General features: G+C 60.9%; 2 protein-coding genes across 6 annotated transcripts in view; one reads left to right on the top strand and one right to left on the bottom strand.

Annotated features, from left to right (window-relative positions):
- Positions 1 to 323: 323 nt before the first annotated feature.
- ATG4B (autophagy related 4B cysteine peptidase) lies at positions 324 to 24694 on the bottom strand. Of its 4 annotated transcripts, XM_072797072.1 has the most exons (14): positions 23170 to 23303; positions 14372 to 14473; positions 14153 to 14224; positions 12503 to 12601; positions 11829 to 11930; positions 11277 to 11349; positions 8522 to 8601; positions 5152 to 5345; positions 4762 to 4840; positions 4339 to 4484; positions 3143 to 3199; positions 2809 to 2902; positions 2126 to 2323; positions 324 to 1795 (listed from the first exon to the last, which is right to left on the bottom strand). In XM_072797072.1, the coding sequence occupies exons 1-13, from the start codon at positions 23177 to 23179 to the stop codon at positions 2295 to 2297; spliced, it is 1137 nt and encodes a 378-aa protein (XP_072653173.1). In that variant the 5' UTR covers positions 23180 to 23303; the 3' UTR covers positions 324 to 1795; positions 2126 to 2294. The 4 variants fall into 4 exon arrangements, with proteins under 4 accessions (XP_072653173.1, XP_072653174.1, XP_072653172.1 ...); XM_072797073.1 differs by lacking the exons at positions 2126 to 2323; positions 23170 to 23303 and adding an exon at positions 24549 to 24694; XM_072797071.1 differs by lacking the exon at positions 2126 to 2323.
- The window catches only part of THAP4 (THAP domain containing 4), a 38940-nt gene continuing 36876 nt past the window's right edge, over positions 23749 to 25812 (top strand). Inside the window, exon 1 of one of the 2 annotated variants that reach the window (XM_072797068.1) lies at positions 23749 to 23906. In XM_072797068.1, coding sequence (XP_072653169.1) covers positions 23830 to 23906 — 77 coding nt within the window. In that variant the 5' untranslated portion in view covers positions 23749 to 23829. Of the gene's footprint in view, positions 23907 to 24636; positions 24845 to 25812 lie in introns of those variants that run through there. The other variant, XM_072797069.1, reaches the window with a different exon arrangement.

Below are 25812 nucleotides of genomic sequence, written 5' to 3'. Positions count from 1 at the left end.
TGGGGACCTTCCCTCAGCCCCTCACAGCGACACTGGGGGGCGGGGGGTCGCCTCCTGACGGGCCCTCCAGGGCCTCGGGGCGGGGCGGCCGGCCAAGGCAGCAAGGGGCCTCCCAACCCTCCCGAGGGGCCGCTCTGTGCTCTCCTAAAAGCAAGTTCCCTGGAGTTTTCCCCTTTGGGGACTGTGTGTCTGGGGAGGTGGCCCCTCTCTCCGTCCCTCCGTCCGTGGAATCTTCCTGGCGCATTGCGAGCCCAGGCGACGCCCCCCCTGTTCTTACCACGTCCACCTGCAACTCAAGGAAAATCAACACACAGACAACAAAGTGTTTTCTACGGAAACTGTTATTTGCCGTTAAGAACTGCCAACTACACTGGGGAGGTGAACATTCTCCGTAAGCCGCCTCAGAACGGCTCCCCGTGGGTCGGGCCGAGGCCCGTGTCCCCCACGTACAACAGCGTGGGCTGCAGCATCAGCCCCGGCCGCCCCCCGGCTGCACCGCTCAGTCGGAGCAACGCGGCTGCCTTTCCTGCTGCCCGGCTCTACCCCACGGTCGCCACCGAGGACACAGGCGGGAAATGGGAGGAAGTCCCCTCTGTGGGCCGGCAGGACGTGCAGGCACAGGGCAGTGCGCCCACCTGCCCGGGAGGACGCGGAGGCGGCTGTGGTGCAGGCGCCCCCCAAGCCCCTGCTGTGCTTCCGGGTGGGACGCAGGCCAGTCTTCAGGACGGACGGCAAACCCAAGCGGGAGGGGTGCAGTCTGGGCCTGGCCGCAGGCTGAGGGCACGGGAGCTGACGTCCGTGCTCAGGAAGGTCCGGAAACCTCCCTGGTTCGTGAGGAACCGTGGGGCTGTGGGCTCTACCCTCGAGCCTGGGCCTGGAGGGAGGCCCTGGAGGGCAGCGTGTCCCCATCCCACCGCCCCCGTCCTGGCCCGGGGCAGCAGGTGCAGCAAGGACGGCGGCACGGGGGCGTCTGGAATGCTGGGACCGGCACAGGAGGTGTGGAAAGGCGCGCCCCACTCAGGCTTTACCTGCGGCTCTGGGAGAGCAGACACGTCCCCATCCTGGTGAGTCCCTCGCACGGGGACCTCCCTGAATCCCACCACGCCCCACCACCTTGCTACTTCGCTCCCCGGGGCGAGGAGAAGCCTTCTTCCAACCCGATCCCCCACTGAAGTAGCCCCCGAGGAGCACGCCAGGCGGGGGGGCGGGGGGGCCGGGGGGCTGGCCGAGTCCGCGGGCGCCCCTCCGCCCTGCAGGTCTTCGGAGACTGACTTGGGACACGCCCGACAGAAATTCATGTCCTTGTAACTTCAAACAGGACTTTAATTCCAAAGCAAACCCAGAACCGAGCGCCCAGGAGGAAGCAGGGCAGAGGCGGCGCGCTAATGCGGGGCTGGCAGTGTGGCAGGGCGAGCGCTCGCGGGTGTGAAGGCTCCGCTCTCAGCAGCTCCCGGCCTGGCTGCACGGGGCGTCCTGCGGCGGCTCCTCGGCGGCGCCCCGGCCGGGCCCTCTGGGCCTGCGCAGTCCCGGGGCTGGCGGCAGGGCCCCCGGAACAGGGCAGTCCTCCGTCCCAGGGCGGAGGCGGCACGGGGCACGGGCGTTCAGCGGACGGGCAGGCTGGATGGATGAAATGCAGCGGCGCCAAGCGCCCCGAGGCAGGGCCGGGCTCTCGACGGCCCCCAGGGAGGGCCAGGGGACACCGTCCCCCAACTGCAGGGTTTTCAAAGAGACAAGATTTCAAAGTCTTCATCTTCTGAATCAAAAAATCTTTCCAGTCGCTCTACGTCAGAAGAATCTAGAAGAAACGAGACGACACGTCATCAGATGCCCAGCGTGGGGTGTCCGGGGTGTGTGCAGCGCCCACCACACCCTGCATCTGGCCCGCTCGCCCTCAGTGCGGCAGGAGGCAAGAGGACCCAGAGCTGCCGAGCGGAGGCCTCGGCCCCCAGGGCTGCGGGTCCCAGCAGGCAGGCGCTTCGGCTGGCGAGGGGAGGGCAGGAGGAGGAGGGGGCGTCCCTGGGGCTGGTCTGAAAAGAGAACACGCTTCTTGCCAGAGCCCGAGAGAAGGGGCGGGGCTGGGAGGGCAGGGCTTCCCGTCCCGAGAGGCGGTGGGCACCCCCGGTACCGTCTGGGGACTGGTGGGACGTGTGTCCCGAGTCTCCAGTGCGGCACCCTGGCTCCCTTCTGGGCCGTGGACGGCGGGCTCAGTCACCATCCTCCATGATCTTCTCAGAGGGGCAGGGACACAGGCCCCGTCCGCGTCAGAGCTGGACGGCTGCATGAACTGGATGTGCTCACGGCCTTCCTGCCGAGTCCCGGTTGTCTGTGTGCCACAAGTGGATTCACTTCAGGGAAACTGAGGGCCTGGGCAGGGAGGCGGCCCTGGGCCTAGAGCCAGTGGGCAGCAGGACACGGAGCCCACCTGTGGCCCACACTCCAGGGCTGGCTCCCAAGCCGGACCTCGCAGAGACACTGCGCCGTCGCGGAGAGCCTCGCTCGCCCTGGCTCGCCCAGACCCGGGGCCGCGTGAGGTGCGCGCCCGCTCCACGCCCGGGGGCCAGGCTATCGTGCTCACGTGAGGCTGAGGACAGGCACGGATCGTGCTGCTGCCCTCCCGGGCAAGGGCCAGGCTATCGGGCAGCAGCCGGTCCCACACACACACACCAAGTGGTCACATCGTGGCCTCATACAACTACTAAAGGTCAAAAGCAACAGGAACAAGACCTGGGGGAAGCAGCGACACAGGACAGGACAGCGCATGGCCCGCAGACCGCCGCAACGGCCGTGGCCCCGCAGGCTCCGACTCACCTAGGGACAGGTTCAGGACGTCGGGGCAGGCCAGGTGGGAAGGCTGCTGCTCCACCAGCTCGAACATGGGCAGGGCGCCTCCGAGGAGCGACAGCTGTCAGCAGACACAGCCATCAGGCGCAGCGCGGGGTGCAGCCCCCGCAAACCAGCAGCCGCAGGGGGCAAGCTCCACAACGCTGACACCCGAAGCCGTCTCCGAAGGCCCACAGCAAGGTCTGTGCCACAAGCGACACTGCGGGCTGTGTGCCAGGTGCCCAGGCAGGCGCGACCCCCGACGGGACACCCCGAGATGGCCTTCCCCCAGCCCCCACCACGCGCGGGACCCACCACCCACCTGCCTGACTTGTTGGCACCAGTCATCGAAGTCGCCCTCGGTCTTACAGAAGAACCCCTGGAACAGAGGTGACGGCGGCATGTGGCACGCGCCCAAACAGGCCGCAGCAGGTGCAGCGTGGAGCCCGAGGGGGCCTGAAGAGGCCAGGGGACTGGCCACCGAGGACCCTCCGCCCTGACTCACCAGGCCACCTGGACCCACAGTGCGCGGCACAACTCACCAAGAGGGCCTCCCACCCAGCAGCACCTAGACCCGGGGAGCCCGGGGTCCCAACGAGGACTGTGGGTGGGGGTGGCACTCAGAGCCGCTACACACAAAGCCCCGAGCCCGGGACGCGTCACTAGGACTCTGGGTGCTGCCAGGGCTACAATACAATCGCGGGAATAGGAGCCCGGGGCAGGAGCTGCTCAGACCGGCGCCCTCCCGCCCCGAAGGCCACCCGGCCCGGCCCGGGCTTGGCGGGGGGACCCGGGCAGCGCTCCACGGGAAGACGAGTGCACCTGCAGCCCTCTTCCCACCAGGCGGGGTCGGGGGTCACTCTGTGCCCACTGCCGACGGCACTACCGGCCCAGGCTGCTGCATCACCTGAGCCCCCGCCGCGGTCAGCTATGGGGACGTGCTTGCTGCCTCGAGCCAGCCGGACAGGAACGCCACCCTGCAAGCTCCAGCCCTGCGCCCTCAGGCCTGCCCCCCGGGGCCACGGACCCACAGGCCGCACGTCCAGAGACGCCAGCTTCAAATCTGCCTTGTCTGTGACTCAGTTCGTCTCTCCCTGGGGACACCTTTACTTCCAGCTGTTTCTGGCCTCCTTCCCCATCAAGTGCATTTTGAGAGCACACAGGTTTGCATAAACCGTCCCAAATTCCTGCCTTGTGATCGGAGCCGGGAAGCTCATTCTGGGAATCATCTCTCGGATACGTTAGGTCTAACAACTTAAAAGTCAAACCAAAGACCCCCAAGAGACGGCAGAGAGCAGGGGGTGGGAGGCTGCGGCTGTTAAAGGGGCTCACACCCCGACCCTACCAAGGGGGAAGGCCACGAGCGTGGGCGTAACTAAGACACTGAAAGCAAAACCCTAAGATCGGAGGCCCTTCCCTTCCGTTGTGAACAGAACTGAGCCCCGAGTGCTCAGGACACCTGCCCACAAGTCACGTGGTCAGAGGGGAGGGGAGGGCAGGACGGACAGGGGGACGCACCACGGCAATGGACGGGTCGAGCTCCCCGATGCTCATCCTGCTGGGCGGGTGCTGGCAGTGGAAGCTCTCGTCGGGGATGAAGCAGCTGTCGGTAAACTCCACCGCCGGCTGCGTCGTGTGGGGATCCAGGTAGATGAGCTCTTCACCTGGGGCAGGTGGGGGGAAGTCAGCAGGCGGCAGCACACCGGGGTCCCTTCAGCCCTGCGCGTGGAAACCCCAGGGCTGGACGGCAGGCAGAAGTGGGAGGAGGGGCGCATGGAGGCCAGCAGCGGCCAGCTGGGGACACCGCCCTCCCGGGAGCTGCTGCCGGACTGGCCACCGCGAGTCAAGCCAACACCCTAGGGACGGCTGGGCTGCCCTGCAGACGAGTCCCTGCTGCTCCGCCCCTGGCGGCTGGGGTGCGCCCGCGGAACCACCGCTCACCAACGTAGCCGATGAAGTAGTGGGCACTGTTGGGCTTCCCTCCGATCACTCCCAGGGACTGGGGCATCATGAAGCAGCGCTGCAGGACACAGGGCAGGGCGGCCGGCTCAGCACGCCAGGGGGCGCACGTCCCCTCCCGGCCAGCCCCGGGGCCTGGTGCAGGGACGGGGGAGGGGAGTGGGAAGACGGGCCCCAGAGAGCCGGGTCCGGAAGTAACGCGCAGTTGTGACCAGGAAAGCGGCGCACACGCAGTGGGCCTGGGGGGGAGGGGGGGTGCGGAGGAGGGGCGGGCAGGGATCCCCACCGCTGTCGGGGCTGCCCGGGTGGAGCCCAGGAGGCGCCGCATCGAGCAGCAGTGTTGCAGTCCCCCCGCGGGCAGGGAAGACGCACCTTCAGGGTCTCCACGTAGGCCTCATTGATGTCCGTGAGCCCCAGGCGCAGGGGGATGAGCAGCACCAGGGGTCTCCACGGGGCCAGCCTGTTGGTGACCTCGGCCCCAGCAGGGAACCCGTTACAGTGGCGGCTGGAATCCGCAGGAAGCGCGGCGGCCCCCGCACACGGAAGGCTGCCCCTGCACAACCTTCCTGAAAAACAGAGAAGTGCTTTCAAGGGCTGAACAGAGCCCGACGGAAGCTCACCCCAGAGGAACACACACATAATTAGTCTCCGAAACAGGTAAAAAAAGTCAAGTGCTTATTAACACAACACGAACCTAGGAAAGAAGTCTAAGGTTAATCCCGCCGCCCCCGGAGAGAAAAAAGAGCCAAACGTTTTCTGTGCACGTTCAGGTCAAAACTGTTACCATGAAATAATGTCTCAAGTGCAACAAACACCGCCGTGTCCCGGGCAGCAACAAGGAGCACGCCACGGAGCCACCACGCAGGCGGCGGGCGGCACTGGCGCAGACACCATCGGGGACCAGCCCTCCCCCTCGTGAGCGCGGAGGACGACTCCTTCCTTCGAAGCACACCTGTAATCCCTCGGGGTGGTACCCAGGGCTGGTGGTGGGGACGGGGACGCTCCAGGGGCCCCCAAACAGCATGTGCCCAGGCCGCGGGCACAGGGAGTGGAGACTGCGGGGAGCTCAGCAGAACCAGGGCTCCTCAGGGAACCCGCTGGCCCCGGGCCCGCGGCAAAGGACACGGTGAGCCAGCCACCCTACCAGCCGGTGAGCTGGACGCGAAGATGCTTACAGAAGCACCATGCAGGCAAAACTCCACGCCACGTCCCCCTCGGCACCCCAGTCATCACAGGGAGGCGGAGGCACGGCCCACACGAGTGACCTGAGGACGCGACCAGAGGGTGGCGGCCTTGTGCCGTGGTGCTGAGGACAGCCACCGAGTATCGTTCTCAGGCAAAATGTTTACTCGGATCTAATCCTGACGCAGCGAATGCGTCGGTTGTGCGGCCCTGCAGCAAGCCGGCCCAGGTTCCGCAGAATGGCCGGGCTATGCAAAAGCAGGAAAATAACCCGGGATGGGTTTTCCGGATCAGAGGCGGCCGCACAGGTGTGGGGACCACACACAACCCCGGCCCCTCGCCCATGGCCTGCCAGGGAGACCCTGGGGGGCGCAGCAGGAAGGCGGGTGTGTGGCCCCCAACACTGCAAACGGCGGGATCTCCCGTGTACCAGTCACCCACCGGGGTCTCGCTCCTCTCCCAACACCCCGAGCCCACCAGCCGCCGCCTCAAGATGCCGACCCCGCCCGCCAGCACGTGCAGACAGCCAGGCCCGCGGGACCGCCTGGCTTCAAAGGCGGCTATGGCTGTCGCCATCCCCCGGACACTGGCGAAAGCGTCTGCCTCTGCAGTGGGGACGCATCTCCAGAACACACGCCCTCGAAAAACGCCTGGTTAAGAGCCTGGGAGCTGTTCAGCTGTGAAAACGCCCGCTCCTGCTCCTCTGCGCTCCCGGCCCCCGCCCCCTGGGAGCCCCACCAGTCACCTCTGCTCTACTTCCGCCGCCAGGCTCTTGGCCCCACACGTGGTCTCCGCGTGCCTGTGCGCCCGCAGCACGTCATCTCCAACCTGTAACTCCTCCCCAGAGTCCGAGCATCCCCTGGGTCTGCTGCCCTCACCGAAGTCTAAACCCATCCAGGGCAGGTGCTGGCGAAGGCTGCTTTGCGGTCCTGCGTGGCCCCCCAAGGAGGGCGGGCACATCTCAACCAGCAAGGCTCCCCCTGCCCTGTGCCGTCCCCTTGGAACGGACAGGGGAGGCGAAAAGCCAGCACTTTCTCTGGGAGGGGCTCCGGGGGCTCCTGAGCACCCTGGACGCCAGGACGGTCCTGGCTTGGCCAGGATGGGTTACCCAGCATCCGCTTTGCTGAATCAGAGCTCTCGCTCCCACACCGGAGACCTCAGGCAGCCTCCTGCGAGCCTGCCTTTGCTGGGGCCCTCGGTAACACCTACCCCCGGGGGCTCCTGAAGCCAAAAGCAATTAGCACGGCCATTCAGCATCCCCTTGCCTCACTGAACTGTGCCCAGGACCCCAGGTCCCAGGGTCTTCCCAAATCAAACCCAAAACGAGGACGCACCACTTGTGACTCAGGAGGGGAGGACTCTAGGGCCCCTGCCCACAGCTGGGAGACCAGACCCGCACCCCAACCAGAACAGACCCACATGCCCCTCAGACAGCCCTGGCTCTGCGCCTCGTCTCCTGCTCGATGACCTGAGACCCTGAGAGCCAGGAGCCAGGTCCGGGCCCCAGCTGACTCCTCCAGGCCCGAACCTGCACCTCCCCTCTGCCCAGAACGCAGGTTCTGGAAATCAGCCCGTCCCTCACCCCTTCCTGGCACCGTACTGGGGAGGCCTGGCTGGCGGGTGACCGGGTCGGCCCGGAGGTTAAGTGGTTCCCCAACACGAGAGGCAAGAGAAACGCCGCCTACTGGGAACAAGCAGCCCGACAGCAAAGGGCTGCAACGTCCCACCAGGGAGGATGCTCGGCTACCGAGCAAGGGCTGCTCTGAACCACAAAGCCAACACTGGGAAGACCGGGGTCTCACCATCAGTAGGCGCGGCTTCCGTGGTTTTCTCTATTCTCTATACATTTCCAGTTTCCAACGTTTCACAAAAATTTCAAGAAATAAAATGTGAGAAGGGAAAAACATCCTTCCTTGAGTTCAGACCCCTAGTTTGTCAGCTCTCAGGGGCACAGGGTCAGTGGGCGGGGAGGGCTGGCAGGGCAGAGTGCGGCTGTGCGCTGGGAGCCCGTCCACCCGTCCTCTGTGGGGCGCACATGCACACGCCAGCAGTCACGGCGCGAGGCCGGCCTCCACCCGACCAGCCAGTCCACAGGTAAGCACGCTCAAAGGGCTCCGTCTTGGGTAAAATTCAAAGCAACGTCTTTGGGGAAACGTGTTCCTAAGTAAAAACGAAGACGTTAGAGTTTTGTCTGCTTGGTTGTGTAACAGGACGTGACTCCAAGCTCCACACTGTCTCGCGAGAGGCCACGTGCCAAACGGAGCCATCACGTTCCTCTTGGACTAAAGTCTGGCATGCCCGGACTCCTTGAGGTCCCCAGAGCCCTGCTCCCCTTTCCTTAGGCCTGGGCTGCAGACGGTGCGGCTGCCAGCTGTCCTTGCCTCTCCCTGTGGAGCAGCGATGCCCATCAAGGCCTCAACCAGGTGTCTGCCATGAGGACACAGCTGGGGTACTAAGTAACGCAGCTCTGCAGGGTCCAGGCCCTTCCCCTAGGCCTGTGTCTGGGCCCCGCCCCATGGCCCAGGAGCCGCTGCCCGAGCCCCGCACCCCGTCTACTTACTAATGTCCTCCATCACCACCGTGTTGTCCATGGCTATGTGGACCGCCAGGGCGCTCCAGGTGTCGAAGACAGCCAGTTTCCTAACAGAAGGGGAGGACACAGCAGTAAGCCTTCACAGTTCAGACCTTTCACCTCCGTGAGGTAAGCACAGCAGAGATGAAAGTCCCAGCGGACGGGAGTGAAGCTGAGGCTGCAGCCTGCTTCCCCCCACCTGGCCCAGGGCGCCTTCCCTCACCCCAGCTGCCGCCTGGGGACAGAGCCCTGCTGCGGGGCATCGTTTCCTGATGTAGCTGCATGAGGAGACAGGAAATGAAACACAAACCCTGTCCCAGACCCCGCAGGTTTCAGCAACTCAGGCAGGCCCAGCTCCACCTCACCCCAGAAGAGATGGACTGACCAGGGCAAGGGCGACCACACGAAGCCCCTCCTGGTGGGAAGGCCACAGTGGAGGCCAGGGGAGCAGGTGAGAAACTCCACTGGCCGCTGCCCCGCGGGCCACATACAGGGCTGAAACCCACTGACATGCCAGAGACAACGCAGGCTCCCTGGTGCTGCCGTTCCAGACAAGAGGAGGGTGAAAAGAAGTAACTGTGTGGGCAGTGAGCACCACGGAGAACAGAGCAGTAGCCGGGGGCAAGACCGAGGCAGGGCAGGGAGGCCTTGATGCGAAGGCCGACCCCGAGATGCCGGGGAGCAGGTGCAGAGGCCCGGGGTGGGTGTGCTGGGAGCAAGCACAGGGCAAGCGGGGGAGGCAGGGCACGCCCACTACACCTGCAGTCAACTATGGACGTCCTCAGCAGAGAAGGGGCACAAGGCCGACTTATGTTTTATGAAGATCACACCTACCGGTATTCTAATTTTATAAGATTTATTGATTTAGGGGCACCTGGGTGGCTCAGTGGGTTGAGAGTCTGACTTCGGCTCAGGTCTCAGGGTCCGGGATGGAGCCCCACACCAGTGGGGAGCCTGCTCCTCTCTCTCCTTCTGCCCCTTCCCCTCCCTCCCTCACCCCCGGCTTGTGCACGCTACACTCGCTCTTCCTCAAATAAATAATCTTTAAAAAACATTCATTAATTTACTTTAGAGAGAACATGTGAATACTAGGGAAAGGCAGAGGGAAAGGGAGAGAGAAGGGAGACTCTCGGGCAGACTGCTCACTGAGCATGGAGCACGGAGCCGACAGAGTTGGGGGTGGGGGCTTGATCCCATGACCCTGAGGTCAGGACCTGAGTCCGAATCAATAGCCAGATGCTTCACTGAGCCACCCAGGCGCCCCAACACTTTACTGGTATTTTAAAAGAGACTCGAGAACGTCAAAGAGAAAAGACCAACGAGGAGGCGGAAGAAGGAGCTTGGAAAGGGTGAGGACAGGGAGGCCACGAAGGCTAGGTGCAGCCTAGACACGTCTGGATGGGATGTTGAGAAAAAGAACCTAGCACAATCACAATCCCAGTTTTTGGCCTATGGTCCTGGAAAGACCACACTGCCTTCCCTGTAGAATGAAGAGGCCGGGGACGGGGAGGAGGGTCAGCTGTGGGTTTTGGCTGTTAGGCTGATGTGCCCCATGGAAATCCAAGGGCTGCTGCTGAGCAAGTATCTGGACCTCAGTCTGGGGTCTGGGCACAAGTCAGCACTGGCGTGTGACCCTGGGAGTTGTGCCTGTGCAAACAACAGCGAACACTGTGCAGACACAAGACAGAAGTGGCCAAAGGCCCACACCAGCCCTGCAGTGCTCACGGGCAGGTGGAGGGGCCAGAATGGAGCCATCAACCATCAACGGGGACCCAAGAGGGCGGCTGTACAGCCCAGGGTTCTGTGAGGACACCTGCTGAACCTGAGTAAACAGAGGGCCCACACCTGGCCCTTGGATGAGACCACGTGGACACCAGCCTGGAAGGAGCTGCTCCAGGGCAGCAGTGGGGGCAAAGGGAGCCCACCCGTAGACCACGCAGACACCCCTGGGTGCAGGCACACACAGAGCTACACGCGCAGACTTCTACAGCATGTGGACCACGCAACAGAGCACACGTGCAAACCACCCCCGCTGAGCACACACAGGCCACGCAGGGACTCTGCTTCCGAGCCATGCAGGGCTGGACCCAGGGCTCTTAGGGGCGTGCGGCAGGGGCTGAGTGAACGTGGAGGCTGGGTAAGGGGACAGAGAGACAGTGGGCAGGCTTGGGGATCAGCTAGGAGCTGGGTGTGCGAGCGAAGGGAGCGCCCCGGAGGAACCTAAAGAACCTGACAAGAGCAGCCAGCTGGAGGACAAGGCCCTTTGCTGCAACGAGGGCGAGAGGGCTGGGGGACGAGGGAGGGGAAGGGCCAGTTCAGATGCCACATGAGGAGCGCGGGGAGCAGGGGGCGGGCGGCAGATGCACGGGTCAGGATGCGGAGCTGTGGACACGGTCCGAGGTGGTGAGGGTGGGGTCAGCACAGGGGCAGGGCCCACGGCACCCACCCTGCACTGTTGCTCCAGGCCAGCTTCAGCCTCCCTGACCACCAGAGAGCACCTGAGTGCATGCGTCCGTCTGATGGACACACGGAAACCCCACCCAGCGAGTGCCATCGGGATGAAGACGCTCATCTGCCAGGAACGTTCCCCACGGGAGACCACCTGGCGCGCCACCTGAGGACTCCCAGGAGGACCGCCAGGGAAGGGAAAAACAACCCTCGTTTCCTTCAACAATGAGGATTCAGGAGAGTTCATGCTCCCGCTACCCCCGAGGAACCTGCAGGGACAGGGCTTGACACATACTTGAGCACCTGGGCGACGGTGTTGGGCCCGTACCACTGGCCGATGGACTTGCCCTCGCCAACTCCCATTTGCGCTGCGGGAAACACACGGGATTAGGCGTGCGCCCCAGCCACCCGCCCCCGCCCGCCGGAAGAGGCCAGTCCTGGCCTCACGCAGCAGCGGAAACACTCCACAGGAAGCCTGGACAGGTGCACCCACCCCCGCCCCCCGCAGGAGCTCCTCCAGGGAGGACGGAGGCCACCTCAGGCCGTCCCACACGACAAGTCAGGATGCCAGCCCTCCAATACGGAACAGCCTGGAGGAAACTAAATGAGTCAAAGCTATAGCTTGACTTCCTTCTGTAAGTGAGAGCGTGACGCTCCACAAAGAGGCGCGCAAACAGCCCCACCCCAGGGCAAGGCCGGCCTGGCCCCAGCAGCAGCCCCTGGTGGCTACAGGCCGGGGCACCCACACCCTCTCGCCTCGACACCTGACAGCAGAGAAGCTGTCAGGGGACCCCACCACTCGGCCTGGTCTAGGCGGCAGACGTGGGCACACTCTGCAGCCTCCCACCTATCTGGTGAATGGAGTAGTAACTGTCCTTTCTGTCGATAAACGCGTTGAGGACGTTGAAGTAGCTATCCGGCTGCCTCTTCCGCTGTGTCCACCTCCAATCTGTCGGAGAGACACAGAAGTTGTTTTACCCAAACAGGAGAAAGAAGCTTTACGTTTATAAAACACTCAAGCCACAGGTGACAATACCCTCTTTTGGAACCTAAAGTTAAAAGCTAAATTCTCCAGGATTCCAAACCATCAAAAACAAGTCCATACAGAAAGAAAAAAAAGGTTTCAGTGACACGATTTCTAAAAGACAAACGTTCACCAGAACTCCTTAAACTCACTTTTTTATTTTTATTTTATTAAAAGTATTTTATTTATCCATGAGAGAGAGAGAGAGAGAGAGGCAGAGACACAGGCAGAGGGAGAAGCAGACTCCATGCAGGGAGCGTGACGTGGGACTCGATCCCAGGACCCCGGGATCACGCCCTGGGCTAAAGGCAGCGCTAAACCGCTGAGCCACTCGGGCTGCCCTAAACTCACTTTTTTAAACCAACGAAAACTAGTGGGTCACCGCTCAAGAAAACCCAGAATCGGGGTCTGTGTTGCGGTGGGGACCAGCTTTGGTTAAGCTAAGCCCACAGCCCTGTTGGCTCCGAGAGAGCTGGCACCCCGGGGCCGAAACTCACCGCGGCCTAAGTGGCGGCACACCAGGGCCTGGGCGAAGATCATCTGTCCGCACCGCAGCATGCAGCCCCAGCCCGTGTCCGAGGTGGGGCCGGTTCCCCCTGTAGCGGGGGACAAAGGAGAGGCCCCGCCGTCAGATGGCCTAGCGGGTCAGGGCTCCGCTCCACCTCAGGGGACAGGCCCTATAGGTCCTGCTCACGCTGGGGGCACACGTACTGGGCAGACCCGTCCTGCCAACCCCTCCAACTGGGCAAAATACAGGAACAAGTCAGTCACAGAGGACTGAGAATGTGTGGAAAACACATGGAAAGACCCTACGCCTCAGGTGTAACCGGGAAAGCTCCAAGCGTGGTCAGGAGGCCGTGCCCACCGGCACCGGAAGGGCACCAGGCGGCTGCTGGGAGAGCGGGCCCCAGACGCAGGAGGGCAGAACCGTAACCCGGGCTGCTCGGTGCCCCGGGGCCTGTCCCCGTCACGCCCACGGCCCGGGCCCCACAGGGACAGGGGACACCCGACATCCCAGCCAGCAGCACCTGGAGCCGAGGGCAGCCCCTCCCACACGTGGGTGGACGAGGTGTCAAGGGCAGAGTGGCAGCGGGCAGAGGAAGCACAGCGCTCTGGGCCTGCCGCGCCAGCTCCTGTACGCACCGGCCGCCTGCGGCAGGCACCCTTGCTCTCAAGGGCTCCACCAAACACAAGGCTCCCCTCGGCCCGACCTCACTGTGAGTCCCGATGGCAGACCTGCGGGACAGCAGGGTCCCTCCCAGGCCTGCACAGGCCCCGGCCCGGCGCCTCCACCCCTGCCTCCAGGGCGGAGCAGAGCAGCCGCAGAGCAGGTGTGTGAATCTGTGGCATGAACGACCCCCGGAGCGCACCTGCCGAATGCCATCATCTAGTGGCCTGTGTTGGCACCGGCCTCGTCTCCCCACACTGCAGCGCTCCGGAACATCGAGCACTGCGGCTACACCGCATCTGTCTCCCTTCCGAGAACCCAGGAGATCAGATCCCGGTGAGGGGCCAGAGACCAGCCGCCAAGGAGCTGGAGCCCCCCCAGTGCCGAACCTCTGGTGGCGGCTTCTCCCATCAGCAGAGGCAAGGCCAAGACTGGGGCCCCTCCTCTGTCCAGCTCCAGGGCCACGACAACGTACGTCCAGGGACGTACGTTACTGCCATGTGAAGACGTGGCACATCAGCCTCACCCTTCAGCTCTCCCACAACCAGGCATGGAACACGGGGAAAGGCGATGGACATGGAGCAAAGGCCTCCAAACATCCTGGACCTCCTGTTACAGCCGTGACCCAGGACACAGTTCAGACGCACAAACCGAAGCTGCCTGACTTCGTAACACACGATTCCATGGTCCGTTCGGCTCTACGTGCCTGAACGCCGCTTGTGAAACATCATCCTGATCTGAGGTCCCAGAAAGAAACCACGACTAGCATCGGAAAATCCTTGCCCTGGGGAGAATCCGGAGGATCGGACCCTGCCTCCGCCACCCCAGGGGCCAGACCTCAGCCAGCGTATCTCGCCAGGGTCGCTGTGAGGCTCAGGATGAAGCGACAAGTATCCCACGCCCAAGTCAACCCTATAAACCTAAGTTTCCCTCCCTGTAAATCGTGTACATCACGGGTTGTGAGAGACGGCATACTTACCGATGGCTGGGAAGTTTTTCCTGTATGTAAACCAAAGCCTGGACGCCACGTCGGACAAGATCTCATCCTTTTCTAGGGATTGTTTAAAAGAAGAAAACACACAAAGCCTTAACTTCATAGATCACGTGTCATAAAACGTTAACAGATAACTATTATGACCACGAAATGCTTTTTGTAGATTGAGCCTGAGAGCACAGCAGGCTCCAATGTGGCCAATACCTGTGAAAATGCTGTATTTTCTACCCAGTATCCACACAGGCTCTGAGGTCTCCGGGAAATCTTCAAATTCAGCAAATCGAAGAGTGTCGTAGGTCAGAGTAGCTATTGAAACCAAACACACATTGATCCCACTTTTATAACGTCATGAAACAGCAGCGGAGATCCTTCCCAGCACTTCTGTGTCAAGAGCCCCGTGTAATTCTGTGTCCTGGTAGGGCCGGGACAACCACCAAGGACAGGGCAAGCCACGGGGCAGCACCTCCGGCCGCCCCACCCGAGCCCGGCCTTTCCGCGGAGGCCCCACGGAGGGAAGTACCTGATGTAAGTACTCGCTTTAAACTTAAACCTACAGGACAAAAGAAATCCTTGCGTCGCAGCGTGCAAGCGAGGCCACACCACATAACAGGTGGGGTTGGTGTCCCCTAGGAGCAGGTGTCCAGAGGCCGTGGGGAAGGGGGAGCTTCAGGGGCAAGAAACACAAGCTGGGGACGATGATGACAAGCAGCTGTGGAGGGGCAGGTACTACTCCTGGGTGGGACACAAACCCCCAGAAACAAACAGACCTTTCGGCAAAGTCCTTGAGCCTCTCCCAGCTGTTTTCACTCAAGATGCTCCTGGAAGAGCACGGCCACCAGCTCCCACCTGCTAAGAAGGTCGCTGTGTGTGGAGCTCACAAGACCTAAGCACCGTTTTGTTCTGTTGCCTCAATTAAGCTAGAGACGCCCCGTGTCCCTCTCTGTCCTTGGGAGCCGGCTGAGGAAACACCCTGCTCACGGTCCCCAGACTCCGCAGAGCCCAGACCAACACCCGTGAGGCCAGGGGCACGGAGCGTCCTGGGTCCCCAACTTTCCGGCTGCCCCTCACGGAAGCCCAAGCACACAGAGCTTTCACCTGCTGCCTCTCAAGCCTCAGTGGGACCCAGTCCCTCATACCTTCACCTGCAACTTCCCAAATAACTCTGGAAAATCAGTTAGTTATAATAGTTTCTCTCACAACTGAATTTAATTTTTAATAGCCCCACTTATTATATATGTTCTATAACAATAACATTCATTTTTAAAAACTCAAAGACCACAAAAACATTATTAAAAACCCATCTGCAAAACAAAAAACCATCTGCAGCTTCGCAGGTAGCTGGGAGTCTCCTTCCAGAAGTCTCTGCGTAGATCCACAAAGGAAACCAAACGACACCTGTGATTTCCTCCTCTATCCTAAATGACACAGTCACTCCGCGTAGACGCACGGCAGCAGCACACGGCGGCCAGCCTCACAGCACCGTGCTGCACAGAGGTCCACGCACCCTGTCAGGTGCCCCTCACGTGCCCGATGCGAGCACCCCCGGTGTCCTCCGGCACCGGGCACAACCCCTTGGGGATGCTGGGGTGCAGGGCGGGCTCTGGCGCCTGGCAGCAGAGACTCAGATCCCAGCTCAGGCACTCACAGGTTGTACGTTCTTTGGGGCCCTTGACCTCTCAATGTAGAGATTTCCTTACTCATAAAATGGGGGGAAAAAATAACAGGACACCCTCACAGTGCAGCTGCAACGTGTCCATGAACCTTCCCACAAGGTGCTCACATAGAAGCCGGCAGACACAAGGGTTCCAAGGTCAGCTACTGTCATTAATATTGAGGACGCAGAACTGCAGCCTCAGAGGCACGCAATCTTACGACACTCAAAAGGCTAAGCTGGATGCGCAGCTAATTCCCAGTCACAGGGCTGGGAAAGCAACGCTCCTGAACAAAGAAATACACGGCAACAGGAGACCATCTGCTGCTTCAAGCACTCTCCAGTTCTCAGCTCTGCCTTCCCTTCTTTCCATCTGAAACCTGACAGCGTCAGGGCAGTCCTGTGCTTCTGGAACAGGCCGCGCTGCCCGGGACGCGAGCGTGATGGCAGGCGCCGGGGGCCCCCACTGGCCGGGTCCTCGCAGGGGCTCCACTCAACGTGTCTGACTGCTGGTGCTTCGACGGAGCCAACCGAGCTGTCTACGCTTAGGAACCATTAAGCCTGGGTTTCTCTGGCCCTCCTTTCTTACATAAGATTACGTGTTTCTGGGGCAGCCCCGGGGGCTCAGTGGTTTAGCGCCGCCTTCAGCCCAAGGCGTAGTCCTGGAGTCCTGGGATCGAGTCCCACGTCGGGCTCCCTGCATGGAGCCTGCTTCTCCCTCTGCCTGTGTCTCTGCCCCTGTCTCTACCTCTCTCTCTCTGAGTCTCTCATAAATAAATAAAGTCTTAAAAAGAAAAAAAGATTACATGTTTCTGCACGTCATTATGAATGCTACGTTGGAGTGAAAATGCGTTCTATCTTCTTGAGGAGCTGCAAACATCACGGTGTTTCTGTTACTTCTCTATTGTCAGGACCTCCAGCCTTTAACCAACACGTAGATTCAAACCCAAAAGTTTACTCTCCACGAAGGAGGACGCAAACAACTTGTCTAATACCGAGTGATAACACAGCAGGACCCTAGCTCTCATCCTGCCCTACTGGAGCCTTGACCCTTCAAAGGCTGCAGCCGTGAACTAAAGATGCAGAGACGGCTTGCGACCCGGAGGCTACCGAGTGCTGTGGGCAAGCATCTCTCCGGTGCGCTCTGCAGGAGGGGCGCCGCATATGTCAAAGGACCACAACCTGGTATCTAAGGTGGGGCACCTTTGAAGTTGAAAGGTTTTCATCACGGAGGTGGCAAATGCAAAACAGGCGTATTTCTTAGGTTTACTAGCAAACTTTATAGGCAACCACGCTAACTTCAGACGGAAAGAAGAAGAGGTGTTCTATTAAGTTAACACTTCATCACCAAATTTCCTACTATAGCCAACTGAATTATGGGTTGTGTGGCCTCAGATTCTTTACTGCATTGGCCAAAAGCAAATAAGGCGCCAGACGCACTCAAAGGGAATGAACTCCTGGGAAGTGACCCCGGCTCTTGCCAGATTAGCAGGAGCCTCAAAGTGAGGGTACACATCCATCATCTGCAGGGTCCCTCAAGAGTGCTCACATGCCCATGTTCCCCCTCACCTGTCGCATCGCTGCTTTTCCTGCCTCTGCCCCCCCCCCCCCCCCAATCCCACCTCTGTTGGGTGCAAGTCACACGTGCCTCTGGAATTGCTGCAGACACACTCCCTCCATGGCACTGCAGCGTCCTTGGACTGGGACCGTGTCCCCCTGTCGGTCCCAGGGGACACTGTACAGGGAGTGTGTGTCCATCACGCCTGTTGAACACAGTCCCCGCTGGGGGCAGCACAAAGTCTGACCCTCATTCAGTGGAGGCCTTACTGTGCTCATCCCTCAAGGATGGTGTGAGGAGGAAACAGGAAAAGCTTTGCCCCATGCTGGGTGACAGTAGGCACATTTTGGGGTGGGTCCCCCAGAAGTCACCAGAACGAGTAAGTTGGGGGCGCCACCGTGCGGAATGAAGACCAGCCTCCACATTCTGTGACAGGTGTGCCACCCGGTGCAACATACACAGGACACTGACCCAAACAGGTAATTACCTCGGAACGCTGAATCTAAGCAACGAGCATCCTCCCAAGACTGGGTCTCGGGGGCAGAAGCCAGCCATCTGACACAGGCTGGCTCAACGTCCTTAGGCTTCCACCCTGGAAAACGAGCACGGAGTCCCACGGACCTCCAGCAGTTCCGACCAGGAAAGCAAGTGAAGGACGTCTCGTCACCGTGCAGCCGTCACAGTCTTGACCGGCCGTTGGTGGCTCTGCACTGTCCCACCTGCAGCAGAGGACACTGACACCTGACCGAATGCCGTGGCCTGGGCGCCCTCATGGCTCCTCACGGCTCCCTCGGGTGGAGGCACTGCTCACTCAGCACCAGCCGCCATGCCTGGACCAGGCCACCACACTCCTGAACCTTCCAGACCTTACCCTCTGAGGCAGAAAGAGGTTTTTCTAAATACCATCCACGCCTGATGCTCAATTTTCTAATCTCTATGAAGATTTGTTTGTGGAGACAAAAGAGCCCACTTGCTCGCTGTAGGATGCACGGCCCTGGTCCCCTGGCCACAAAGTGGGGCATGGCTGCTGGCTCTGCAGTGAGGTGGGAACGCAAGGCTAGTGCCAGGTCCCAGCAACAGTTTCCAGCGCCTCCTCCTCCTCCTTTTTTTGGTATTATTTCAAGCCTCATAATCTGTAAGATCAAACGAAATCTCCCTTGCCCCTTACAAAACGCCACTTTTATCATCGGCAGTCATTTACACAAAACACATATTAGCGCTTCTGCAGAATGAAAACCGTTACAGAACACCACTTCAGAAAACAGTTCAATCAAAAAACTAGTACTTTTCTATTTTTTTTAAAAAGATTTTATATATTTACTTTGGAGAGCATGAACAAAGGGAGGAACAGAGGAAGAAGGAGAAGCAGACACCCCGCGGGGAAGGGAGCGCAACACGGGGCTGGGTACCAGAATCCTGACCTGAGTCGAAGGCGGACACTTAACCACCTGAGCCACCCAGGGGCCCCCTAACTTTAGTTTTAAAACAGAAAAGTTTGGGGCACCTGGGTGGCTCAGGTAGTTAAGTGTCTGCCTTTGGCTCAGGTCAGGATTCTGGGATCAAGCCCTATGTCAGGCTCCCTGCTTCTCCTTCTGCCTCTGCCTGCCACTCCCCCTGCTTGTGCATACATATGTGTGTTCATTCGCTCTGTCAAATAAATATGTAAAATCTCTAATATATATATATATAAAACCTAAAGGGGTACCTGGGGGGCTCAGTGGTTGAGCATCTGCTTTGGGCTCAGGCCATGACCCCGGGGTCCAGGGATCGAGTCCTACGTCGGGCTCCCTGCATGGAGCCTGCCTCTCCCTCTGCCTGTATCTCTGCCTCTCTCTGTGTGTGTCTCTCATGAAAAAATAAAATCTTAAAAAACAAACAAGAAAACTAGAGTTCACAATCAGTAACATCTGCACAGGTTGGCCAATATCAGGAGGCCACTGCTTTCTCAACTCTGCTCAGATGGACCAGCTTCACGAAGGCTTGAGGCCAGGAGCCCCTGCATCCTTCCCAAAGAGAGCTGCCCCAAATTAATTAGGCCTCAAAATAATCTCATCACCACCACACATGGTATCGTATCATATATGAAACAGTTCACATGCCTCCTGAGTGAAAAGCAGTCAAATCTTGAAAAGAATCCCAGTCTCCAGACTCCCAGGAAATGGTTTTAACTTCCACTAAGATGACACTCAGGGCAAGCAATATTGACACGTGTCACCCACCTTAAGAATGAGGCTGTTTCAGAGGCACTTTCCCTCACTTGGTCACTTGGGTCCCAGACACTTGATTTTCTAGATTTTCCTCCAAGATGTCCGTGAGCACACCCGGAAGAGGAAGCAGAAAGCTTCACTACTACAGTAATTCCATTAGAAACAAACGTTTTAATATTATTTATCTGGCAGAAAAATGGAGAATTGTGCTCAATGGCGGTAACCAATTTGTCTCCACTTAGTACCAACCACACTGTAGTCACCAGGGAGAAGCACAAAACACACACCACTGCATTTCCGTTAGAGCTTACTGTATAATATCACTTTTCAAAGATATTTCCCCAAAACACCAATAGCTTCTAAGAGATTATGCTTTATAAATAAAACCAAAGGATTCTATCGTTTCTTTAGAAAACGTTTACATTTAAAAACTAGGTTTACTAAACAAACAACAAATAAAACAGGTTTACTAAGTAGTTACTTTCCATTTATTTTTAAAGATTGTATTTATTTATTCATGAAGAGACCCAGAGAGAGAGGCAGAGACACAGGCAGAGGGAGAGGCAGGCTCCCTGCAAGGAACCTGATGCCAGACTCGATCCCAGGACCCGGGGGGTCACGACCTGAGCCGAAGGCAGACGCTTAACTGCTGAGCCACTAGGGCATCCCAAGTAGTTACTGTTTAAAATCTCAGTTTCCCTGAAGATGCTGGCAGTTCAGTTCTGGATGAAAAAGAAGGAAAAGAAAAGCACCCGGAACATCAGCTATGCCAGAGTCCAGGAGATCTCACGCCCACGGGCACGCTGGACAGCACGCCACGCTGGGCCCGGCTGCCCGCAGGTGAGCAGCCCCTCTCCCCACTGAGACCTTATTAGCTAACAGACTACATTTACCCAACAGACTCTCTAAACTGAAGCTCTCACGGCGCAGAACCCGTAAGCATTACCTCGATTACCAAGCACATGCCAGACACAGCGTGAAGCCCTCGAGACGCTGGCTCTGTCCTCAAGGGACGGACAGCACAGCTATGTGACTGCTGGCACGCACAGGTTCCTTGAGCCCAGAGCGTGCCTGGACACAGTGCCGGGGCTCCGTGAAGAACACCACCAGCCTGCAGTTGGCCTGCCACTTCTGGACCTCCCCACGCCAGCCAGCAGCCCTTCTGTTTCCTCCTCCTCTCAGACCCTCCGCATCTCATCCAAAGTGGCTTCCCATACACTTCGACCTCAGCTCCAGGCCCCTGGACATCACCACGTAGATGTCTAACAACAGTCAACACGTACAGTCCAACAGCTCCCCCACCAAGCAAGACCCCCAAAGTCTTCGCCATCAGTTTCTCAGTTCAGCCCATGAACCTCAGCACTACCTTCCACTCCTCACCCCTGCATGCCCCCTCCCACCCCATCGCTTCCAGTGTCTACACAGTCCTGTTGTCTCAACCCTCAAATATGTCCACAACTCAACTTCCTCTTCCCACCCTGAGGAAGCTTCCAGAGCCTCCCACTTGGCTAACCCAAACAGACTCCTAGCTGGTCTCCTTGCTTCTGCCCGGGGCCCTCGGCAGGACACGCAGTGTGTTCTGGACACAGCAGCCAGAGCGAGTCCACTAGACATACGTCCAGTCACATTTCTCCCCCACTCAAAACCTTCCAAAGACTCACCAGCTCGCTTAGGATAAACAAACACCCGAGTCCTCACTGTGACCCAACAAGGCCCCACGACTTGGCCAAATCTGTGTCTTTGCCTTCGGCTCCTACTTGTCTCACTCCCACCTGCCGCATCCTGGCCACACTGACCCACTCACCCTTCCCCCTGCGCTGCTCCTGGGTCTTGATCAAACGTACCCCCATCTGCCCGGAGACTGTTCCCGGCCATCCTGGCCACCATTCCAACCCCCTCTAGCTCGGCCCACATCATTCTCCCACAGGAGCCATGTGGTTTCTGTCTCATCTATTCACTTCTCTAGCCCCGGGGTCTAGAACAATGCCCAATACAAACCTCCCATTCAATAATAAACGTACTTTACTGAACGAATCCCTACAAAAGCAACTGCGGACCTCGCAAGACTTGGTCAAGGAAGGACGAACCTGGGAGTCCAGAGGCTACAGGAGGCCGTACCATCAGTCAGCATGGTGTCGGAGAAAGCTCTCCACCACAGTCTCCAAATACCACATGTATTTTCATGAGCAACAACGACGACCTTCAAATGTGAATACTTTCTACTTTGAAATACCCCTCAGCGTCCCGTTAGGATATCCTCAGCACGTGGCCACTCCTAACTTCAACCTGAAGACTGCCACGTGCAGGGTAACGCGACCAACCCTGAGCTGTGCGGCCACCTTACCAGGTCGCTCGTGTTAACAGTCTAAGGCATCCGAGCAGTGACGACTTCAAAAAAAAAGGTGGATAAATAGTTCTCTTCCTTTCTCCACCTCCAGCAAACAATAAAACACTCTCTGATGGTTTCTTTTTTAACAATTTTTTTTAAAAAGTTTTATTTATTCCTGAGAGACACAAAGAGAGAGAGAGAGAGAGAGAGGGAAAGAGAGAGGCAGAGGCCCAGGCAGTGGGAGAAGCAGGCTGCGTGCAGGGAGCCCGATGCGGGACTCGATCCCGGGACCTGGGGTCACGCCCTGGGATGAAGGCAGACGCTCAACCGCGGAGCCACCCAGGCGTCCTGGTTTCTTTTTTATCTTTTTTTTTTTTTTTTTTTTTAAACAAACTTCCCAAAGATAATGTGGTTAACATGCTCCGCTGGAAGTCAGGGCCGCGGCTGCTCCGGCACCTAACACGCGGATGTGACACGATGCCACAGGCCACTGAAATACTGGCCACACGTGCCTGCATTCGTTTCCAAACCGAGATCTGGGTACCTTTACGTGGCCACTGGCAGGAGAGGAAGCCCAAGCAAACAAAGCCGTCCGGGGCGACAGGTGGACCTAAACCAGGTGGCGGCGGGGGAGGGGAGGTGCCCGACCCGGGCGGCGCGGCGGCCCGCGTGGCGAGGCTCGAGGCCACCGAACAAAGAGCGCCAGCCGAGGCCGAGGCGCCCGCGGGGTCCGGGCTGTGCCCCCGACGGCGGCGGGACGAGCAGGCCCGGCCCCGCACATGCGCACGGCCGCCCTTCCCCGGCGCGCTCCGCCGCGGGAGCCCGCGAAGCTGAGACGTGACAAGGTGAGCTCAGCTCCTGGGCGACACGGAGCGCAGCCTGCACCATCTCCTGGGCACCGAATTAAAGAACTAGACTTAAAAAATAAAATAAAAATAAAAAAGGAAGCGTGCGCTTGAGTGTCGGGAGTCCGCTCCTGGCCGCCAGCCTCCCGCGGGGCCGGGGCCGGGGTCGGGGTCGGGCAGCCCCGGCCTCCTCCGCCCGCCCCGCCCCCCCCCGCCCCGGGCGCTGCGGGCCGCGCTGGCCCCGCGCCGACGGCCGACTGTCAGCCCCGCGCCGGCCGCCCACGGACCCCGGCCGCGCCCCGCCCCGCAGCCCCGCGCCCCGGCTGCCCCCGCCGCGTCGCGCCGCCCCCCCGCGGCCCCCGAGCCAGGACGCCGCCGCCCGCCGCCTCCCCGCGCCCGCTCGGGCCCTCACCTGCGTCCATCTTCCCTCTCCGGCCGCCGACTGAGAGCCGCGTCGCTCCGACGGTTCCGCAGCGCGACGCGACGGGCCGCCGCCGGGGCCAATCCGGGCCCAGCGAGCGCGGGCGGGGCCGGAAGTGCGGGAGGAAGTGCGCGTCCGCCATCTTGGCGTACGGCGGGGCGCGACGCCGAGGGCCGGGCCCGCGCGCTCGGCAACTCGGCGGCCCGCGGCGTCCGCCCCGGGGACCCGACGGCGACGCGTCGGGCTGGCGGAAGCAGACGTGGGCGGGCGGCTGGGCCCCGGGGAGGGCGCGCTAACCCGCCGCGCGCCCGGGCCGTCGGCGCGGCCATCTTGCCGTACGGACGGCCCGGCGCGCCATGCCTCCGTACAGGGCCGCCGGCCCGGGGCGCTCCCGCCCTCCCCCGACGCCGCGAGCCGCGGGCCGCGCCCCGCCGGGTGCAGGGGAGCCCGGGCCGGCCGAGCCGCTGCCGGGCGGCGGGGCGGCGGGGCAGCGGGGCGCGCGCCGCCATCTTGCCGTACGGGAGCCGCGGGGGCCGGCTCCCACGTCCCGCAGCCGTGTCGCCGCGCGCCCTCCCCTCGGGGCGGTCCCGCTCGCGGCGCGGCGCGGCGAGGGCCGGAGCCTGGCGGCGGCGCGGCGGCCTGAGGCCCGAGATGGTGATCTGCTGCGCGGCCGCGAACTGCTCCAACCGGCAGGGCAAGGGGGAGAAGCGCGCCGTGTCCTTCCACAGGTAACGCGCCCCGCCGCCGCCGCCGCCGCCGCCCCGGCCGGCCACGCCCCCGCCCGGCCCCGCGGGGAAACTGAGGCCGCGCGGCCCGCGGCGGGAGGCCCCCGGAGCGCCGGGCCTCGGCCGGTCCCGCCCGTGAGTCAGCGCCGGCGCTGTGTGACCTTGGCGCGGGCCGCCGTCTCTGGGCCCCGCGGCCCCCGGCGCCCCCTCCGCCCAGCCCCCTCCCGCCGCGCGCTCGGCTCAGCTGTCCGCGAGCGTCGCCCCCGATGGCGAGGCCCTGCCCTCCCCGGGCCGCCCCCCCTCCCCTCCCCTCCCCTCCCCGGGCCGCCCGCGCCGTGGCCGCGCCGCGCGAGCTCTACCTGGCGGCCCGCGGCCGGGAGGGGGGAGGCGGGACGGGCTGCCCCCCCGGGGGGCGTCCTGCAGCATCTGCGCTGGAGCCGGGCGAGGCCGGCCTTCCCCGCGCCCCCCCTGCCCTGCGCCCCTGCCCCGCACCACCTGCCCTGCGCCCCCCCACGCTGCTCCCCTGCCCTGCGCCCCCCCACCCTGCGCCCCTGCCCTGCGCCCCCCACCCTGCTCCCCTGCCCTGCGCCCCCCACCCTGCGCCCCTGCCCTGCGCCCGACGCCCTGGCCACTTCTGGGCTGCACCTGGGGCAGGAGACGGCTCTGCCCTCTGGGCTGGACAGCGGGGAGACGGCTGTGCCTCCTGGGCTGGCCCGGCTCCCTTCCGGAGGTTTCCTGGACTCCAGCCTGATCCAGCGAGTCCTCCTCCGTCCTCCGTCCGCTGGCTCCCTGGAAAGCCTCCTGGCAGATACTTCTGTTTTATGTTACGGGGAGTGAAGTTTTAAGGGCTCCAGTGGCCTGCTACCTACAGTCCGTCCCTCCCTGCGTGTTCTCTTAAGCTGCTACAATGTATCCGAAGAACTGGCCGCGGCGGGTCAGAGGTCAGAGGCCATGCCGTCTTGAGAGCTCTCTTCAGGGCCTGTGTCCCCAAGGCCTCGACAGGCTTTCGAAAACCAGGCAGAGCACTGCGGAGAAGGGCGCCCTTGGCGCTCGCAGTGCTCTCTGGTGCGGGGCAAAGGACGTGGGAACCGGGTCTTCGGGAAGTGGGGTCACAGGATCAAGGAAGTGTAGGACGTCGTGTTGTCCAGAACTTCCTGGGGGGATAGTATCCGCCTTGGTCCTGGTTCTGGTCCACAGTGGCCTCAGGTGGGATAGATGACCTCAGGTGGGGCACGTAGCCCTCGGAATAATCACCCAGCCCTGGGTAGAAGTTGCTCCCGGGTCTCTGAAGACAGGTCTTGTCTAAATGAGAAGAAATGATTACTAAGTATCTCGGCATTGGGTGTTTTCCAGTTGCTGGTTGCTTTTTAAAAAACACTGTTGCTCCTGGCAGCCGGACTGTAGCAAGAACAGGGGACTGTTGCTGTTGAGTCTGACCTCTCCTTAGGGTCGCCTCGCATCCTGGACTGCTTGAGTCACAGCCCAGGCTGGGCCCACGCAGCATCTGGGACCCTCTCCCGGCCTCTCGCTCGCATCTCTGCTGGCCACAGCAGACCCGGCTTCCAACAGGGGACCCGCCATCCCAGATTTAGCACCCAGCCTGCATCAGAGGCACACCAGGAGGGTGGTTTAGCTGTGTGTTTCTAGCAACTATTTCCAGGGCTTCCTGAAGCCTTTCCTGTTGTCAGATGTCATCCTGTGCGACCTCTCCTGTGGGACATTCACCACAGCTTGGGAGGAGTTCCCTTCATTCTTTCTGTGCTCTCAACTGTAAGCTCCTTAAGGGTAGGCAATGAGCCCAGCATCTTCTATCTCATGATGACTTCCAGGTAGAGGGTGCTTAAGTTTTTAGTAAGTTTTTAAACGGGTAAGGTCAATACAGGACTAGGTATTTGCAGAAACACTTGTT

The sequence above is a fragment of the Canis lupus genome, chromosome 24, assembly GCF_048164855.1.
Source record: "Canis lupus baileyi chromosome 24, mCanLup2.hap1, whole genome shotgun sequence".
NCBI lineage: Eukaryota > Metazoa > Chordata > Mammalia > Carnivora > Canidae > Canis > Canis lupus.
This window is presented reverse-complemented; position numbering and strand designations above follow the sequence as displayed.

Excerpts from the sequence above, each read along its gene's own strand:
- ATG4B (XM_072797071.1), bottom strand. Across the intron at positions 8,602-11,276 it reads ACCGTCGCCCAGGTGCTCAA|GAAACTGGCTGTCTTCGACA; the intron begins GTATGTGTCAAG and ends CCCTTCTGTTAG. Across the intron at positions 4,841-5,151 it reads CCTACGTGGAGACCCTGAAG|CGCTGCTTCATGATGCCCCA; the intron begins GTGCGTCTTCCC and ends TGTGTCCTGCAG.